At 47.2% G+C, this 13,303-nt stretch overlaps 3 protein-coding genes across 16 annotated transcripts in view; 2 read left to right on the forward strand and 1 right to left on the reverse strand.

The window, feature by feature from the left end:
- apba2 (amyloid beta precursor protein binding family A member 2) overlaps positions 1–1,427 on the forward strand; it is a 29,124-nt gene extending 27,697 nt beyond the window's left edge. For all 7 annotated transcript variants that reach the window (XM_033015112.1, XM_033015109.1, XM_033015108.1 and 4 more), the window contains 2 exons: positions 215–355; positions 545–1,427. In XM_033015112.1, the coding sequence (XP_032871003.1) occupies positions 215–355; positions 545–616 (213 nt within the window). In that variant the 3' untranslated portion in view covers positions 617–1,427. The remainder of the gene's footprint in view (positions 1–214; positions 356–544) is intronic.
- mtmr10 (myotubularin related protein 10) overlaps positions 1–13,303 on the forward strand; it is a 902,395-nt gene that overhangs the window by 74,413 nt on the left and 814,679 nt on the right. The gene's annotated exons all lie outside the window — the stretch shown is intronic.
- tjp1 (tight junction protein 1) overlaps positions 5,398–13,303 on the reverse strand; it is a 96,694-nt gene continuing 88,788 nt past the window's right edge. For 7 of the 8 annotated variants that reach the window (XM_033015092.1, XM_033015086.1, XM_033015093.1 and 4 more), the window contains 5 exons: positions 12,561–12,703; positions 10,320–10,776; positions 9,555–9,772; positions 8,799–8,942; positions 5,398–6,399 (listed from right to left, as the gene is read on the reverse strand). In XM_033015092.1, coding sequence (XP_032870983.1) covers positions 6,305–6,399; positions 8,799–8,942; positions 9,555–9,772; positions 10,320–10,776; positions 12,561–12,703 — 1,057 coding nt within the window. In that variant the 3' untranslated portion in view covers positions 5,398–6,304. The remainder of the gene's footprint in view (positions 6,400–8,798; positions 8,943–9,554; positions 9,773–10,319; positions 10,777–12,560; positions 12,704–13,303) is intronic. The other variant, XM_033015087.1, reaches the window with a different exon arrangement.

The following is a 13,303-nucleotide window of genomic DNA, read 5'->3' on the forward strand; positions in this document are numbered from 1 at the left end:
CGCACCATGGCAACCACCCGGCAACACCCTGCACCCCGGTAACGCCCACGGCAACCCACCGCACCATGGCAACCCTCATGGCAACCACTCAGCACCTCAGTAACTCCCGCGGTAACCCACCCCTCACCTCGCCAACACACGTTGACCTTCAACCCCAGTGTGGAGGTCATGGGTCACATTGGGACCACTGTGGCCACTGTGAGTGTCGTTACAGATCTGCAGCTTGATGCGAGGGGGCATCGCGGAGCGTGGTGGCGTGAGAGTGGGGCATCGAATCATCGAGATTAATGGGCAGAGTGTGGTGGCAACCGCCCATGAGAAGATCGTCCAGGCCTTGTCCAACTCCGTGGGAGAGGTAAGCCCTGCCTGAAACTCCTGACATCCCCTCGCCCATCCCCCCGCTCATCTCCACATTTATACATCTCCTGGTTTCCTCTCTCCCATCTACATCCCGTCGCCATCTCTCTCGCTCTCCCCACGTACAATTGGGCATGCGTTAATTTGGGAAAGTTGCAGTTTTAATTGCTTAGCTTCTTGCTGACAGATTCACATGAAGACGATGCCTGCGGCCATGTTCAGGCTCCTGACTGGACAAGAAACACCGCTGTACATCTGACGGTGGGCGTCCCTGAACTAGACGGTGAACAAGAACTCCAGCAAACCAAGTCGACACTCTGGGGATGAGGATGAGTAGAATAAAGACAATGCTAGTTGCTGGTGTGTCCTGTGTGTGTGGCGTGTGTGTGTGGCGTGTGTGCATACACGCATGCCCACTCCTCGTGTCTGCGTCTTGTCAATCTGTGTCTGCACGTCGCTCCCCTGATCCCCTACTTGCTGCGGCTGCTCCCAGAGGCATCGAGCAGCCCCTGCCCCTTGCCCTCTAGCCCCCTGCCCCTTGCCCTGTAACCCCCTGCCTCATGCCTCTAACCCCTTGCCCCCCACCGGAAGTTCAGAAAACACTGCGTTTTTTAAATCAGTTCCAGTTTCGTTCCAGTCTTTGAAGACAAATGTCACTGCCCGTGATGTGGATGTGCAATAATTAACTCAGTGACAGCCTGTTACCGTTAATGTCGAGGACACGGAAACCATGACAGCTGACTGACACGGAGCACTTGGCTGCTCGCTTCTCATGGGGCATTCCTCTGTATATTTACCTCCTCTCTGTGTGCAAATGTTGGTGTACGTGGTCGATGGACACAGCAGAGGTGGCCTGTGTTTGTGCAGCGTGTGATGTTGCTGGTGGGAAAGTTGGTGGTATTGAATCTTTACCGTTGTATCTTGACGTGCTGTAGCTGCCGCGAGGGGCGGGGTCTTTGCCGTTATCCCCCTCGATGGTGCAGTTGCAACAGGACAGATTCTGCGGGCAGTGTTTTAGCAACGTATGAAGTTGGAGGAACACAATCGCAAATAAACGATGTTGGTGCTGACATGTGACTAGAACAAATCTAGAGTGATTACTGGTGGCAGTGGGGCATGGTGGGAGCAAGAGGGGTGGGAGTGGGGGAGGGGACGGGGCAAGGCACTGGGGGGTGGGGGCAACATGAAGAATATAATCAACCTGAGGGTTGCTGCAGCCACAGAAACGGCAGTAACACTGGAGCGGCTCCGTGACCCTCGGTTAGAGAATTCCACAGAATCCCATCTCATCTCATCCTGTCTGAAATGGCTGACCTCTTGTTTACAACAATTACCCCTTGCTCCAGGTTCTCCCACAAAAGGACCTCTCCACATCACCCCCAAGACACTGGATCTGAGGTAACTTCAAGAGAATAGAGAGTGTAATTGTTGGATGCATTGGGGCTGGAACAATGAGATTATTATTTGCTACAGGCATATTAAACACAAAATAACTAATATACAATAATATGATAAATTACCAATCAGGTCAGATGGATGTGGTCAATATCTGTGAGGGACTGGGCAATGTCAACCAGTTCTGCAGCCTCCTGGGTGGTTCAAGGCACTGTTCAATGTGCAATGTCGTTCAAGTCGGATGGGCGTCACTATTCTCGGGCTCCTGTAGCTTCTCATTGGTAGCAGTAAGATGAGAGGATGGCCAGTGTGCTGTGGGTATTTCCTGATACAAACTACTTCTAGAGGATTTGCTCTCTATAGATCCCTTCAGTGGTGGAGAGGTTAATATCCGTGATGGACTGGGCAGCGTCTACAGGTTTCTGCAACCACCTTTGTTTCTGGGTGTTTGAGTTACAAAACTAGGCTGCGATGCAACTGGTCAATCTGCTTCCTACCGTACACAGATTAAAAAAGTTCCAGAGAGACTTGGGCGACATGCCAAATCTCCTCAAACTTCTGAGGAAGTCAAAGCCTTGATGAGCTTTCTTTGTAATTGCAACAATGTCTGGTGATCTCCCCATTCCTGGCACTGAAACTGTCCAGGAAAATCAGTCTTCCCACCAGCTAATGGGAAAGGTCTTCATATGATCTTGAATACCTTTGGGTTGGGACCTCTGAACAAATGAGCAGTTTCCTCTTCCGAGTAAAGGATCATGAATCATTCTCATCTGTCGGGAAAGTTGCTGAGAGGCCAGACCAGCACACCATTAATGATGAACCTACCTCTTGTCCAAGTTTGCTCCTGACATGCCCCATACTGACCACATTATGCCCATCGCGCCTCAGTCAGGTCATTGACGTCTTAGTGGAAGTGTATTTGTTCCAGTGCCGTAACCACAGAGTGAATGGAATCTTGCCTTGGGCCGGATAGGTGACACTGGGCTCTTTTCCCGACACTTCCTCTGAAGAAACTGTAGCTGGATTCCATTATTACTTGCATGTCACCATTAGTTAAGTAGTGCTTTAGTTTAGAGATACAGCAAGCCCTTCAGCCCACCAAATCCACACTAGTTTTATATTATCCCACACACTAGGGGGCAATTTACAGTCAATGAACACATAAACCCACATGTCATTGGGATGGCCTAACAAGTCTGTGTGTCCCTTTGTGATGAGTTGTGAGACCAAGCAAACAGTGAACAGATTTCCACCATCTGGTCTGCAAACAGCTACATGATCAGCTGTGATTCCCCACAGCCCAATGTCCAGCCCATGATGTTCTACTGGATAACACTCCCGACAGGGCTTGTACAGGGGAGCTCAGTGCCCTGAATCCTTTCAGCATTAACTGCAACGACAGAACAGCTGAACATTTTACTGCACCAGCTGCAACCATTAACAAAGCAGGTGGATTTCAGTACGTTTGTGTATACGCGTGCGTGGAGGGAGTTAGCAGGACTAGAGGTTGTGGTGTTGAGGTGAGGCAAGGAGTTTGGGGGGGGAAGGCCTCTGATGTGGGGGAATAGAGAGAAGGAAAACACCGGCAAAATCAGTAGTGTGAAAGGGTTACCGTCCTAGAGAGAACTCTAAATATACACCAGGCTTACGTGGAAGGCAAGTGGCCAAAACTGAAACAATGAGCTGGATGAATGTGCTCTTGTCCAGCATCCTGCTGCAAGCTTCCTGACCACGCACACATCCTTCCCACCAGGAGCAACATTAAAAAGTGTCATGGAATAAGATTATTACTGAGAGAATTAACACCAGTTATCGACAGAGAAGAACAGTGAGAGGGAGGAACCCACAGCTGGATCAGTCCAGTTACACCAGGGCAAAGCCCCCTGAGCTGCCCTTGTCTGAGTCAAGCAGGGAGGAGCTGGCAGAGGCTGATAATCTGTTCACTACTTGGTCCCTCGACTCAACACAAAGGGGCACAGACTTGTTAAGACATCCCAAAGACATGGAGGTTTGTAGATTAACTGGCACAGTAAATTGCCTCTAGTGTGTATCCCCCCCTCCCCCTGCTGTGCCTTCAATAGCATCACTAAAAATATTATTAAAAGACATTTGGACAAATATATGGATAGGATGGGTAGAGAGAGCTATGGGCCAAAAGCAAGCAACTGGGACTATAGACTTAATGTGCCAACGGTGAGAGTCATAGGGTCAGATCGCACAGAAACAGGCTCTTCAGCCCAACTTGCCCATGTTGACCAACATGCCCCATTTACACTAGTCCCACCTGCCTGTATTTTTCCTATCCATGTACCTGGCTAAATGTTTTTAAAATGTTGCGATAGTCCCCGTCTCAACTACCTCCTCTGGCAGCTTGTTCCATACACCCACCACCCTCTGTGTGAGAAAGTTACCTCTCAGGTTCCTAAATCTTCTCCCCTCACCTTAAACCCATGTCCTCGAGTTCCAGGCAAAAGACTGCATTTACCTGATCTATTCCTCACGATTTTGTACACCTCTGAAGGATCAACCCTCATCCTCCTGTGCTCCAAGGAATAAAGTCCTAACCTGCTCAACCTCTACCTAGAGCCAAAGGCATCCAATCCTGGAAACATTCCCAAAAATCTCTGCATTATTTCCAGCTTGACAACATCTTTCCTATAACATGGTGACCAAAACTAAACATAATACTCCAAATGTGGTAACATAACCTCCCAACCTCTACACTTAATGCTCGAACTGATGAAGGCCAATGTGCTGAAAGCCATCCTGACCACCCGATCTACCTGTGACACCAGGCCTGGAGAGGGTGGGTGTTTCTATGACAGTTGCATTGTTCCACTTGGGGCAGTACACCCCTCGGGATTCAATCAATTCAGCTGTTCTGAAGCAGTAAAGAAAAGAAACGTGGCTGCCAAGTAAGTTTTGGTTAACAACTTACCAAAAACCCAGAGATAAAGTGAATGCACTAAGTTTGAACAAGGCCAAATTGACAAGCAAAATGCTACCCAAGCATTTTAGGTGGAGAATTTTAAGGTCGACTTTCCTGACCGAGAAGTGGAAAACTCAGTAGTAAATTAAAAATAATAAACTGCAGAAGCTGGAAATCTGAAACAGATGAAGCTCCAACCCTTGGAATGACTTACAGACGACAGAATAAACTGGGCTCTCACTACTATACATGCCAATTATGCCAACTGATTTAGACCAGTGGTTTCTTATCTTTTCAGCATAGAAGCATCACTTGTTACACGCCCATGCATCACGATGGCACAAGCCTATTTCCCATTAAACAGTTGAGGATGTCCCAGGACTGCAGCAGCTGAAGAACAACTTGAACTCCTAAATCCCAATGAGTGAATGACGAGAGTATAACAGTCTGGTTCCCAGTGTGTGCTAGCTCAGGTGCAAGGAAATAAAAGACCAGCGTACCTGATCTTCTGCCAGAACTGAAACTGTACTGAGTGGCAACACCTTTACTGCGGCAGTAACAGCAGCCTGGGTTTACTGGCCCCAGCGCTCTCTGACTGAGCACAGACACCGGGGCACTGCCTGGCCTCCACACACCAACGTTCTCCAGCAATAGTCTGTGCCTTCAGGAAGAAATACATGAATGGAGCATCAGACAAGCAAAGGACAACAACTTAGTACCTTAAAAATGTTTTTATTCAATAATAGTGGTATATTTAGAAAGGTGTAGTTTGAGTAACTTCAGGAAACAAGTCAGCCATACATCAATGGTGAAGTGGTTAACAGATGCCGTGTTAGAATCTCCAGCAAGCCATGTACTGATGTGCCAGAATATATTGTCTATTAGTACAAAAATACACTTTGGGACACATTGTACAGTGACCTGCCACTTTACCCAAAGATCCCACTCACTGCACGCCAACTATCTCAAATATAAAGGACCCGTGCCTTTACACAAACGTCATCCTCAAAGAACACAGCGACATTAATGCAAAGCTGCAAAAAATTCAGTGATTTTGTTTTAAATCTCAGTATTGATTTTATTGCTCCAAATTTTACAACTGCTCAAAAGGCCCCATATTGGCAGAATATAAAGATACTCTTTAGAAAGTGATTTCAGTTTTGTTTTATACAAAATAAGACATAAAAAATGTTAATTTACAAACAGAGCATCAGGGTGATACTGGGGTTTATGTACAGCCACAGACCACACCCACCAGGTCACTCAAGTCAAATTGCTCTTCATAACTAAAGGTCATAGAAATGTAACTTCTACATTTAAACCAGAACATGGTTACCCATATAAACATGTATAGGCTGCAAAGTTATAGAAAAATCAATTTAGTATTGTAAATAATAGCTATTAATGCCAAGGCATCTCTGCTGGTTAACAGAAACTGGGGAAACGTTACAGTTCAGACACTGGGACATTGCAAGCTTGCCTGCAACTCCATTCACAGCACTTAGAATGTGAATATTTGCATTTCAGGTCATCACGCAGCCTCAGGAGACTGTGTGAAAGGAAGTTATTGCTTCAATCTCCGTGCCACCCACTGGCACTGCTCTCCGTCACCCACTGGTTCCTTTAAAAGTGGTCAATCAGGACCGAGACGCAGTTTGTTCCCACGTGATAATTCGGATCTCCTGGGAGAGATTTGTTCTGCCAGCTCTTAGGATCACCTGGAAAAAATAAATGCACAGCTTTGTTAATCAGCAGCATGACTGGTTTAACGGTGGAACATTGATTAGATGCAGCAAACACTGCAGGGATCCCATCCCACAGACAGGTCCTTGTCAAGTTGTCAGCTGCGAGCTGAACTTTCAATGGTTCTCCCACCACAGACCGACCATCTAATCCACATTAGATACTCGTGGTATCTAAATTTTATTAGTGTTTAAGTTATGACATCGGATGGAAGCTGTATACCAAATCTCGTTGCGCCTATGTGCAATGACAATAAAATATATTATTTTTATTCTTAAACTAAAATGAGAAGTCGAGGGAAAAGGGGTGACCACATGAAACACTTATCAGTACCAGATAGAGAAGAGAATTAATTATCCAGGGGGCAGTGTGTACATTTGCCTGTTACTACTTCACAAACATTACACAGTGGTCACAAATTATTATGGCCCTGAATGTAGCCTGTGGGTAGGTTGTGTCTGTCACTGGAGCCCAGTGTGTCCCATCGCCCCCCCCACCACCCCGTGCCCACCACCCAGCTCCTCGTGTCACACTGTCAACTGGCTGGGGTTTCAGCACCAGCCCTTCAGACGAGGACCAGTCTATCACCACCCCTATCTTCCCTCTAATGCCCACAAAAATCACTTAGTCTCTGCCCTCTGCTTTAACTCCAAGGACAATAGGATCTTCCTGTTATGTTTAGATCTGCAATTTTACACACACACACACACACACAGTTAAATCTTCCTCAGTGTTTTAAAATAAAATCACTAAGTTTATCTGATCTTTTCCCTGCAGTACAAATCTGCAGAGCTGGCAAATATAACAGTTTCCCCACCCGAGCACACTCCCTTGCCTTGCCCTTGCCAATTTAACCACGGTGAATCTGAGGACCGTTCTTGCATGGGCTCAGTCTAGTCGGCAGGGGCATCTTAGGCTGAAGAGCCTGTACCTATGCTCTAATGAGGAAGGTTTTTCAACCCATCAAGTCCTTGCCAACTCTCCAACAGAACACTATGCTACTTATTCCCATTTTTCCCCATCCTCCAGTCACTGATGTACAATTTCCCAAGCTGTGCAAAAAGAAACAATAGCCAAGTGGATGGGATCGAGCAAAATGCTGGAGGTAACATCAGCTGCAGCACTCACACTTCACTTGCACGGACATTCAGAGACTGCATCCTGTGGCAGCAATTGGCCATGTCATCATACCTGCTGCTCAAACGCCCAAATGTAATGGCTGATCATTTTGCTCAACACTTTGCTGCACCTAGACATGATTTCCTTAATATCCTCCAATCTACAATCACTACCATGAATACAGAGCTACTAAACATGCTGGGTAGAAAATACAGAATATGCTTCTTGAGAAATGGTGTGGTTTGTTTTGTTTACAAACACCAGAAGGCATAGATTTGGTGAAAGGTGGAACATTTACAGAGGATGTGAGGGGGAAATGTTTATTTTTAAATCAGAGCGCCCAGAACAGGGCTGCAGGGGAGGTGGTGGAAGCAGATCTGATAGCAATAGGACATTTGGGCAGGTACGTGAAGAGTGAGGGGGATAATAGAGGATATTGACCACGTGTTGTAGATGGGATTAGTTTACGTTGGCACTGATATCATGGAACAAAATGCCAGTTACTGCGCTAAAATGCTCCAGTATTAAACAGGCGTTATGCACTGGGTACAGAAGGTGCCTGTTATCTCGCCAAGAATGATCGATTGTTTATCTTGGGATTGCAATTTCACTTCAAGACATCCTGGCCAAGGAAAGGTTAAATGTGCATCTGTCCTGTTAAGTCTTTAAAGAACTTTGTAAGTCTTATTGAGGTCGCCTCCTGGTTTTCTGAACTTCAGATGATTCTGCTTAATGTCCCCTCCCTCCCAGGAATCAATTCAATGTGAAAATCAGGAAACATTAATGACGTCACCTTCTGTTTAATTATTACACGCATGCAATATTTTTGGAATGGATTTTCTTTCTAAAGCAAACAGAATTAAAGAGTGAAATGATGACACTCCAAATGAGACAAGAGTCAGAAAAGGCAATGCATCATTACATGCAGCTAACCTCCATAGGGAGCGAGAGAGGAGAGGGAGCAGGGAAAGAAAGGGAGAGAGGGCAGGAAAAGAGATAGGGTAGAGAGCAAGCGAGCAAGAGAGAAAGGGGGTAGATGGGGTAGGGAGAGAAAGAGAGATGTGTATGGAGAGGGGGGAGTGTAGGGAGAGAGAGAGAGGGGGGAGAGAAGGGGTAGCGAGAGGGGGAGAAGGGAGGGGGAGTGGCTAGGGGGAAGTGGAGGGGGTAAGGAGAGGGGTAAGAGGTGGGGTGGGGAGAAGTTGAATGGGGGTAAAAATGGTGGGCAATGGGAGGAGAAGAAGAGATAGGAGCATACCGGACGAGGAGTCAGAGGATTTTAGAACAAAAGACCAACCATCTGGAGTCATGGACGCACAGTGGGGCAGCCGTAGCTCCACGGGCTTCAGGAACTTCAAGCCGTGTGGTCCACACATTACCAGCGGGCTCAGAAGTGTTTCACCTGGAGTGGAAAGAGTTAGCACAGTTGACATGAGGACACAATGGCCCAAATCCAAAACAAAAGCGAGTGAAGGTGGAACAGTGGAAGGTGGACAGCGGAGGCAGAGGGAGGGAACGTGACCCTGACACGGCTTGTGCCCGAATCGCCATCCTGTCGTTTCCTCCCGCCAGCTCCACAATTTGATTCACACTACACGAGGACTGAGCTGAGAGCCCTGGACGGGCGAAGGCAAATGGACCAGACAATAGTCCAGGTGCTGCAGTAGAGCCCTGCTCAAACATCCCACCCCAAGCCAAACTATTCCTGTACAGGACTAGCGATTAGTCGACAACAGGCAGCGTTGCCGTGGAAACTGTCCTGCACATGGACAGGACCTGATTGATGCTGGCGTCCCATTGCAGCAGCAGGTAGTGCTATTACATTGGCTGCCTCTACTTGCTTGGACAAGCCCAACAAATTGCTTCATTCAGGTTTGGCTGAAATGTCGGCCAAGTGGCCCCGAGCCAGTGATAGGACAGCAAGCTCGGACACTGCCGAGTTACTTCACAACGCTCAAGGCAGGACACTAATTAAACCCTTATTGAACATTGCAGGAAGGAAAGTGGTGCAAACCTTTCTCCTTGTCCAGAGGTGGGAGGATGCTGTTATCTCTGCAGACCTTGAAGTAGATTTCCTGCTCCACTCCCTCAGAAATGGCTCCCTTTGGGACGATGATGCTGACGCCAGTCTCCACGGAGCTCAGCACTCCTCCATTACTGTCGAAAATGCCGCGGGCAGTCGCCACCACCGTGTGGCCATCATCATCCTCATCATCCTCCAGCGCACTGGGACTGAGAAAGAGCAAGGGCGTCAGACCGTACTGCTGTGACACACAATGCCCTGAACTATGAATCACTTCTCCCACCACTGATGCTGCCCCGCCTGAACCCTCACCGTTACAGCACGTTACGTGTGGCTGCAGGGTCACCTGCTCACTCTGTACCCGCGGGCCACAGGACCAACAGGAAGACCAAATCAACAAAGGGATAGGGCAGGATCTAGGGGAACTCACAAGTCCTCACTCAGTCTGACAAAAAAGGAGAGGGATAAAAAAAAACTTATTTTTGGGCCATGAACAATGATGGTAGTTGAATTGGCACTATGGTGGACACAGACATAGAGGGACATTCCTGTGCTGGTCAATGTTCTTAAGCTGCTAAGCATTTGTTACACTGCTCGCTTAGCCCTGGCCTAGTCTGGGCGAGCTCAGTTCTTTCAACAACAGAATCCACCTGATGATCTGACATTTGCTTATAGGCTCTGCAACAAAACAGGTTCCATAACAAGGTTCAAACACTCAATATCATTCAATACTTCATGTTAATTGAAGCCACTCACCTGATAGGGACTGCTTTAGGGACAGGGTGGATATTGTTTGCCTGATACTTCAGCCTGTGGTCTGATGACCTGGGGAATGTGTCTGTGCCACTGTCGAAGTCAATGTGCTGTGGAGAGGCGTGAGCTTTTACCAGCGGCTCTGGCTTGGGCTGTAGTGGAGGATCACTCGGCAGGAGGTTGTGATCAAATTTTGGGCTCTCAAATTTCCGTTCAAAGGGCCGTGCTGCACTTGTGTACGGTTTTGGAGTGAAGCGGTTGTATGCTGTGGCAGGTTGCCTCTGAGGCTGCTCCATCCCATTCACAGGGGATCTGTCAGAAACAGTGAAGGTTTTCGGAAGGTAAAAATTTGAATGAGAAGGTTCCTCTCGAGCAGTGGGCCTCAGAGCCTGGGATTTGCTTTGAGGCATTTCAGGCTTCAGTTGTAGGACACTAGGCATATCCTGCGGCATCGAACTCACTGCAAAGAAGAGCAAATAAGAGTTAACCACAGCTCATGAAGGATCAAAGTGATCATGCACAGGAGACTATTTGGCCCATCATGCTTATGCTAACCCTCTCTGCTGGCTACAGAACGGCATCGTAAGCAGCTGACTGAAATGCCTGCTCCTCCCTCATGTGTAGCAAACCAGCCCATCCCGATCAGGAGGTTTCACCAACACACAAGATTCCCCCCACGTCGTACTGAGTGAATGAGACGACTTTTAGCAAAGTCACGAGCCAATCTCTCATTTTCCATACTCATATTCCAGCCACACAATTTACAACCAACAAAATATACTTTGCTTTGATTCAAACATTTTATTGTAAGGATAAAGTACAAGCAGTCGCTCGGTGAGTGAGTGAAACACACAGCAGGTGGAGGTAAATGGGATTGAGGGAGTCTCAAATAGAGTGTATCAGAGAGAATATAAAGACATTAGGAGGGGAAAAGGGAGCAATGTAAAATTCTTGCTTATCCTAAGATTGCAAGAATGTCAGGATTAAGAGGCGGGGAATGAGTGTCTCCCCTTAGGGATGAGGGGGTGATTGTACAGCATGGAAAGTGGCCCTTCAGCCCAACTTGCCCATGTCGACCAAGACGCCCCATCTACACCACCCACGTTTACGCCTAAAGTCAAATCGTGCAGAGTTTGACCATCTTATGAAAATTGTAATTGATGCCATCAGTAAGTCAATCAATACGCACTCAGAGCCGAGCTCACCATCCAAGCTGATGCTCACCGAGACTACAGCCGAGCTCACCATCCAAGCTGATGCTCACCGAGACTACAGCCGAGCTCACCATCCAAGCTGGTGCTCACCGAGACTACAGCCGAGCTCACCATCCAAGCTGATGCTCACCGAGACTACAGCTGAGCTCACCATCCAAGCTGATGCTCACCGAGACTACAGCTGAGCTCACCATCCAAGCTGATGCTCACCGAGACTACAGCCGAGCTCACCATCCAAGCTGATGCTCATCGCACCTACAGCTGGAAGTGCTGCCCTTTCACAAAAGATATGTTACCATATTCAAGAGACATGTTACTTAATTCAAGAGTTATATTTAGCTCTTAGGACTAACATTATCAAGGGATATGGGGAAAAAGCAGGAATGGGGTACTGATTTCGGATGATCAGCCATGATCATATTGAATGGCGGTGCTGGCTCAAAGGGCCGAATGACCTACCCCTACACTTATTTTCTATGTTTCTATGTTTCAAAAACATTGAACAAAAGCCATCCCAGCTTGATGTAGAGGTTCCAGCATCATTTCTCCTGGTGTCAGACCAATACTTGCCCCCAAACCAAGATCAAATGAGATTAACGAGTCAGGAACCTCATTATATATGTCCCTGCTACAGAATAAAAATGTGTATTTATGCAGTATTTCCCACAACCTCAGTGGTGCGCTCGTCTTTACACTGCTAAGCCAACATCTCTGAAGCATTCTCACTGCTGTGATTTGCACACAGCGGGTGCTCACAGGCAAAGGGGCCTGGAAATCTCAGTTCACTGGCTGTAACATGGTTGGGATACAAAGGGGCCAGTTAGTTTGCTCGTCCCCAAGTATGGTAACATATCTTTTGATGAAACAACACAACTTTAGTTGATCCACTGAGGGTGGATTTGTAATTACAACTGTTAAGTTAATTAATTCTGTGGATACACATTGTTCCAAAGGCAGTCAGTAAAAAGGCAGCAGTTATTTAGGTACCTTTAGGTACAGACCCAACACATAGTGGAGACCACAAACCTACCTTCAGATGGAGACACCTTGGGGTGCACAGGTTGCATTGGAGGTCCATAACGGGACTGAAAGCCAGGCAGCTGGGACCCAGAATCATATCTCTTCTCAGCGGTGCTGGGCTTGATCACGTGGTCAAACTCTGCCGTTGTGTTCCTGGGAATAACAGGACAGCTCTTACAACATGCCAGACATCAAACAAATATCAACAACATGCCTCAATGAAGCCTGCTGCAGTTCATCCACTATGAGATTGGACTCTGGCAGAGTACAACAGAAATGGTCATGGCCCTACACAAACTGCACTGACTGAGACATGTGAAACAGTTTACGTCCCAGCACAATGCATGATCCTGCCTAGAACGTCATGAGATTGGCTCCATGATACACGAGATATCAGCACATTAAGTCAAGTCGAGAATCTGCCCGCTATATCTCAACTCGTTGATAATCAGGAACCCACTGAATGTTCAGAGTAGCTACCTCCACTCTCTTCCTGGGACGTTTAAGACTGAAGGACTAATCGGAGAGTTGAGAAGAGAATTGAACATTGTGCATTCATCAGCAAACATCCTCACACCGGACCTTACACGGAAGATGAATTTGCAAAAAATGATTGGGTTTTGAAGAGTTTCTGCAAGATGCTAACAAATGGGTCAAGACAGCTGACCAACAAACACAGGGATTTTTTCTAATTGCAATTTCACTATAATGCTAAATACTTTCACTTTTAACAGGGCTCTTTGATGCACACGG

Source organism: Amblyraja radiata, chromosome X, assembly GCF_010909765.2.
Source record: "Amblyraja radiata isolate CabotCenter1 chromosome X, sAmbRad1.1.pri, whole genome shotgun sequence".
Lineage (NCBI taxonomy): Eukaryota > Metazoa > Chordata > Chondrichthyes > Rajiformes > Rajidae > Amblyraja > Amblyraja radiata.